The following is a 6599-nucleotide window of genomic DNA, read 5'->3' as shown; positions in this document are numbered from 1 at the left end:
TCTCTTTTATCAAAAAGATTTATTTACATCATCACCATGTGTTCAATTATTCACACTTAAGTGTTCTTAAATGAATGCTCCCTGACAAACGCACATGCAATGTTTCATCTTGCCTCTGTAACGTTCAATTGCATTATGAATCGATTGCACAGATCAAGTTGTCACAGCTAAATACCTACCCGTTTGGCTTCTATAGATTCATTCAATCTTCAGACGAAGCAGCTGAATGATATGACAGCAGCCTATTGATGCAACTAAATGGAATTCACTCATTCAGTCAATGTTTGCTTTCCCTACAATGAAAAAAAAAGAAAACGATATGATGTAACCTACTGTATATTTGTGTTGCAAACTTGAGTCAAGGTCATTCAGTATTCGTTCTCTTTTTTGTCATTTAAAACAAGCATTAAACAGTAAATATTTCAGACACTTAACTATAACTTTCCCTAGTTTATTTTTTTTGCAGCAAAAAAAAGGTCATTTATGTGAAACACAGTCATTGTCCACAAAAGGCATCAGTCTCAAGAAACTTCATTATTGATGAACATATGCATTTTCCATGGAGCATCACTAGACTGTTTATTTATCAGGCTTTTTGTTCTAAGCTCTTACATAGTTCCGGCTTATTGAACAAATTTGCACGGCTTTCAGTTATTTATCGCTCTACACGAGTTTCCTTCTCAAGTGTTAAAACTGAGGTTGTATATAATGGTTTTGAGTATTTTGCGTCATTTGAATATGTCACTGCATCCATGCCTTGATTCTCTTTAATCACTTTGTTGTATTTACATTGGACGGCTTGCTTTTAGCTGGTCCTCCCAGAGTAAATAAAGGCTTAAATCAAATGCAATATGACCTCTAGTTAATTCTGTTTGAAAGGTTAATAAATATGTAACAAGTATTGTGTGGCTTCTATTAGGAAAAAGTTCCCTTGGTGTAAACAGCTGGTGAACCTGATTCTTTTTCACACAATATTTGCAAATTAGACAAGGAAAGTTGTACCGTGTCTCTCATAGGTATCACATTCATTATGGTTTTATTTTATTACTTACCTGATTAAAAAAAAAAAAAATCACCTTTGCCAAAACACAAGTGTTTCATTTGTTTCCAGTTGAGAGGAGCTTTGTCAAAACTGTTGAGAGGGAATTAGCACTGTATTAGCACTGATTACAATTTTTAACACTTGCAAGGACTTTTTCTTAATCATTTGGTGAAATCCCAGAAAATGTCATGCATGAATTTTAAAACTTCAGTTCTATCCACAAGAGGTAGGTTTCTAAAATGGTCTAGCATTTGGTGGCAATGAAATTGTCTACATTGGGCCTGTTTGACGTCCTGAGGGAAAAGTTGGTTGCTTTGCCAACTTACAGTACAAAAACATTGGAAGAGTTATTTCTTTTCAATCTTAAACTCATTCCAGCGGTGACCACCACATGGCGGCCGGGATCTGCATCGACAGTACCTATTAACCCAACATACGTGTTTTCACTGCGATTATGAATCTGATATTTCATTGGATGACAAACACAGTGGCACCAGTGAACATATTTAATTACTGGTACATGTATGAATCAACAATGACAAAACAAGAACAGGTAAACGCAGGAAGTGACATGACAACTACAAGATGTCAAGCACCTGCAGCCATTTACCCCTTTCAGACATCCATCATGTTGAAAACACAATCAAGAGTGACATTGGCTACCAGCAAAAACAAATGGCACAGTTCTTTTGCTTGGTCACAAGATAGCCCATCTCTTCTTTTTGGAGAGATGACGGGTATAATTTACATGTGGTGCTCACAGGGCATGCTGGAAGGAATAATAATGAAAAAAAAAATACAAACAAAAAGCTTTACACAAATATATATAAAAATATGCCATCAGACTCATATCAACAATTGGGGACCTTGGGTGCATTATTTACAAAAAAAGGCCATTTATATCAATATTTACAACAATAAAGACTTTGCCCACACCAGGCATGAGGAGGTTACATACAAGCTGAATAACTTTTTAGGGATTCATGAGCCAGATTATCCTTTTCTTTTTTTAGTATTGCGGTCAACATCGGTTGAGCGCAAAATATGGCTGCTGAAAAACACCATTTTTAATTGAGGAAATAAAGGAAGGTAACTATGAGGCAAAGACAGAAAATCAGTTTGATTCAGACATCAATTTGAAATATTTTAGGAATGTGTTGGGCCAACCATCAAAACATTGTGCCTACTCATTTTTTTCCTTAAGTGGACAACTTACAGTCAAATGGGAAAACATCACAATGATGTTTGCACACATCACAGTCAAATGGGAAAACCTCACAATGATGTTTGCACACAGATATGGAAAGAATGTTGTCACGGTTTGCGCACATAAACAAAAAGCCGCATACTCTTTTGGACCCTATAGCCAGCATGAGTTACTGTACAGCATTGTCACTGATTTTGGCACTTGACCATCACAAAACAATCAACGATAACCTTTTACTACTTACTGTGGCTTTTCCAGAAATCTTATTTGCCTGATGTCTCAGCATTACATGAAAGCATTCTTTTAGCTTTGAACAAAAGTAATAAAAAAAAAAAATCAGATTTGATTTGATCAGCGAAGTTCTGATCAACCCCCCCCAAAAAAAAAAAAAATGTGCTTTTGCCCTACAGTATTCAGATCTCTAATGTGGCCAACAACATACTGACCTCAGATCAAACTGAAGTATACGGGCAAAAATTGCAACCAAACCACGATAGAAAACAGTCACAAAATGCTAAGACAGACGCAAGGCAAATATCTCATTAACTACAAAGCAGATAGCACAATGGCCGGTTGAATCCGCTTAAGCAATTAGCTCCCACTCGCAGCAGGAGAGTTCACCTAATGTTGATGCATGAGGTGAGGAATCCAGATGGCTGATGGCGCCCTTTCTCAGCTTGGAGAGATCCAAAATGATCAGCGCTAAACCGCAAATCCCGAGGCTCCGGCCCGTGTAAGGATACATTCACCTGTCCTTCACTTCCACTGACATCTGCGAGTGTGCGTGTGCACGTAAAGGTGTAAAATGGCTTAACTTCTAGCCTTCTGAAGGCACGTGCAGGTGCTTAGCACTTGTCCTTCTGACCCACTCAGTAAGTATCTAGCACACTCACACAAAAGACTGAAATTATAGCCGGTGAAAATGAATCATACTATGTCACTCACACACATATTAAAAGAATAAACAAAACCAATATGCATTTATGCAATTTTTTCCACTTGCAAAAATGACATACGTAAAGATATTTGCAGTTGCGGCCTTCAAATGATCAAATTGGGAAAGTGTTACGAAAAAAAAAATCAATTATCTTTGAGGCCTCTGTTATTCCCTGTGCTGTGCTCAATCGGCATGCCCCGGAATTGACATTGCGACCTTGTTGTACCTCGACTCACGAAGAAAAGGTGAAAGCTACATCTTCTATAAATTAAGTGCTGTTCAGAATACCTTGAAGTCAAAACCATAAATACTGTACATAACTACCTTCATCTGCTACTTATCAACTAGAAAAAAAAAGCCCCTGCTCTAGAGGTCAGCAATCTATGTGCCGATTATCCTTCCTGGCAGGTTATTCTGGCAAAAATAAGTCTTGCGATCATTCAAACTAAGACATAGAAAGAATGCTTTGGCATAGTCATGCTAATGCACTTTTTGTCTGTGAAGACACATTACTTACATTTCTCTGGCATTTAAACATTAAGTGGAAAATGATTGTTGGAAATCACACACATGAATGAAGATTGAGGAATAAATGGCTAGTAACTCAGGGTAATTAGAGATGATGGATTTGACCTATGCACCAAATATAGTTCTGAACAAGTTGCACCTTCTTAAGGTGCTTGGATCTTGCTCAACACGTTTTTTTGTCAGTATTAAATTTTAGCTGTCTGCTGACGATATGGCGACATCAAGTTGATCTCAACTAAAGTTTTGAGAAGCCTATCTGAAGGCTGAAGCTCTTTTTCGCTCATTGAATCCCAAAGATACTGTACGTGTTAATATTTTTTTAAGAGTCCAGACATTAAGTTTCAGTCCTGTAGAAAATGAGTTAAGGACTAAATAATCGAGGATTAAAGTAATTGATTACTTAAGAGACTAAAATCTTGTTGTAATTGATTCTTTAGTTAATTTTGTACTACGGTTACTTTAGGTACCAACGTACTAAAATAATCATTTTTTTTAGGTACACAAGTACTAATTTAGAAGTATCAAAGTACTAAAGTAATCAATTTCTTTAGGTACTCAGGAACTAATATAATCAGTTACTGTAAATACATACAGAAATAGTCAATTACTTTAAGTAAAACAGCACTGAAGTAATTGATTACTTTAGGTGCTAAACTATTTACGTTTATAATTATTTGAACCAGCCGTGTTTAGTCCCTGCTTTAGCCAAACACTTATTTTTTTATTTTTTTTTTCAAAAGATAAAAATAAGTACCAGGGATTGAATGCCTTTGGGATTGAACGAGTTCATCATCAGCATCTCGATACCACTAACATTGTACAAAATTACTTTTCACTACAACATGTAACGTTTTTCGCGATAGCTCCTTTTTGACTTCAAACATTTTGTTACAACATGAGAATAGCAACATTTTACGACTCAAGTTGAGATAAAAGACGAGGAGTATTTGACCTTCGTGTCTTCTGTCTTTGAATTCCGTTTCAAGGCGATTTAATAAGCCATGATTTAAAAAAAACAACAACAAAAAACAATCCACTCAATGTTGTGTACCCCATCCTAGAGTAAACATAAACACCAGGACTAGGTTTGAGGCGAACATAATCACGTGTACGTTTAAGATGGATTTCAGAGCCAAAATGCTCGTGAAAACTGGTGCAGAACTAAAAGAACACCCAACAACCTACGCAAGGCAGAAGCATCTGTACGCAGCAAGTGGAAAGCTGGGTCCAAACTGGGCTTGATTATCTCAGACCCTCCACAGCAAAAGGTGATTGGTGCTGTCATCCCGTCCGACAGTCTCACTGCTATTGTTCAGTCGGAAGTCCTCATAGCCATCTCCACCTGATATGACGAGCAGATTGGTTTTTGGAGGCAAGTGGGCGGAGGCACGGCGCCGAGTGGACTCGTGTCTTTGAAGGTTTCCATCATCGATGGTGCTGTCCTGTGACTGTTTGCCTTGGAAAATGGGAACACAGACAGGATTCCTGGGCTTTAAAAACGTTAAATTCGCTACATCACAAAGAACTTTTGTCAGGTCTTTTGTCACCCTGCTACTTGTTGCTGGACAATTCAACAGCACAGCACATGTGGTGTTATTTTGATCATTTGGAAATTTGGATTGTAAGAATTTGAATACAGTGCCAGTCAAAAGTATCAAATTGCCTTCCATCCATCCATCATTTTAACAATCTTTTTATATACCTTTTTCCTACATAGCAAATTAATATTGGTCATCCAATTCCAAAATAGAGCAACACATAACGTATCAATTACTAACATTAAACATGTTAGTCGAAACAAAATATGTTTTAGCTCAAAGATTCTTCAATCAAAGCATCTTTTGCTCAGATAACAGCAGAACACATCTTGGTATTTTATCACCTCTTGTCTGTATAATGTGGGCGATGCTTAATTTGACCTTGAATGAGTATTGACTTCTATAATAAAGAGTCACGATATTTTTCAGTTTGAAGCTTTAATTTCATTCTTGAATGTGGTCCAATTGTGGATAGACAGTGAAACGAATACACCTTGATTCTTGATTTTGGATCAGTAGGTAAGATTTGAGTTTCCAACCATCAATTTTTAGTTACGAACAAATAAATAATGTACTTGCAATTATCTGCACTACCTGTGGAATCCGACGCTGGTGGACGGAAGTTCATTCCCAAACCTTCCGGTAGCTCGACTGCTGTCAGGAATCGAACATGGCCTGTGTGTCCGTGGGCAGACCCCATTGGAACGAGGGGGGTTTTCACTGCACATGCGCCTGTTCCAGAACTCACTGCTGAGATGGGCAATGTGAGGACCACGCCTGGAAAGCAAAAATGACAAAAGCAATTCAGAAAAATAGAGATGGGCAAATGATACCAGCAAGTGTTGGGCTTTTTCAACCACACATTTCCCAAGATCGCCGGCGCATGTCAATAGTGAACATTTCGATCTATAAAGGAAAAGTGAAGTTGACAAATTAATACCTGCACTGGTTCCAATCCACAATAGATCCTTACACGCCAGCAACGCTGTGATTCTCAAGCAAGCGGCTTTGTGCTGCCTGATGATCGCATCTGCACCTGAGAGATAGCAAGGAACAATATAGCCAAAATGGAGGTGCAGCGGGTGCAGAATAGGAAGGGGAAGGGCTAACGACTAACATTATGGGACATTACATTATGCGCTTACCTGCAAGCATTTTATGAACTGCGGGCGCCACATCCACTTCTATCAGGCTCTCCCATGTTTGGGCGTGGTAGAGTTTGACATGCGCACTGCCCTGCAGGGCCAACCATACACCGTGACCGTATGCCACCATACAAGTCACACATCGGCTGCTTTCCTTTCCCACCTGAAAGCAATGCTGGGACAGGGAGAGGGACCCGTTCGG

The 6599-nt window shown here is 38.4% G+C and overlaps 1 protein-coding gene across 1 annotated transcript in view; it reads right to left on the bottom strand.

Annotated features, from left to right (window-relative positions):
• Positions 1 to 1533: 1533 nt before the first annotated feature.
• The window catches only part of arhgef17 (Rho guanine nucleotide exchange factor (GEF) 17), a 55559-nt gene continuing 50493 nt past the window's right edge, over positions 1534 to 6599 (bottom strand). Inside the window, exons 21-24 of the mRNA XM_088426824.1 lie at positions 6398 to 6572; positions 6193 to 6288; positions 5847 to 6029; positions 1534 to 5170 (exon numbers count right to left, since the gene is read on the bottom strand). Coding sequence (XP_088282950.1) covers positions 4962 to 5170; positions 5847 to 6029; positions 6193 to 6288; positions 6398 to 6572 — 663 coding nt within the window. The 3' untranslated portion in view covers positions 1534 to 4961. The remainder of the gene's footprint in view (positions 5171 to 5846; positions 6030 to 6192; positions 6289 to 6397; positions 6573 to 6599) is intronic.

This window comes from Hippichthys cyanospilos, chromosome 11 (genome assembly GCF_059441005.1).
Source record: "Hippichthys cyanospilos isolate Australia breed blue-spotted pipefish chromosome 11, RoL_Hcya_1.0, whole genome shotgun sequence".
Taxonomy (NCBI): Eukaryota; Metazoa; Chordata; class Actinopteri; order Syngnathiformes; family Syngnathidae; genus Hippichthys; species Hippichthys cyanospilos.
Note: the sequence above shows the minus strand (reverse complement) of the source record. Positions and strands in the feature narration are given on the sequence as shown.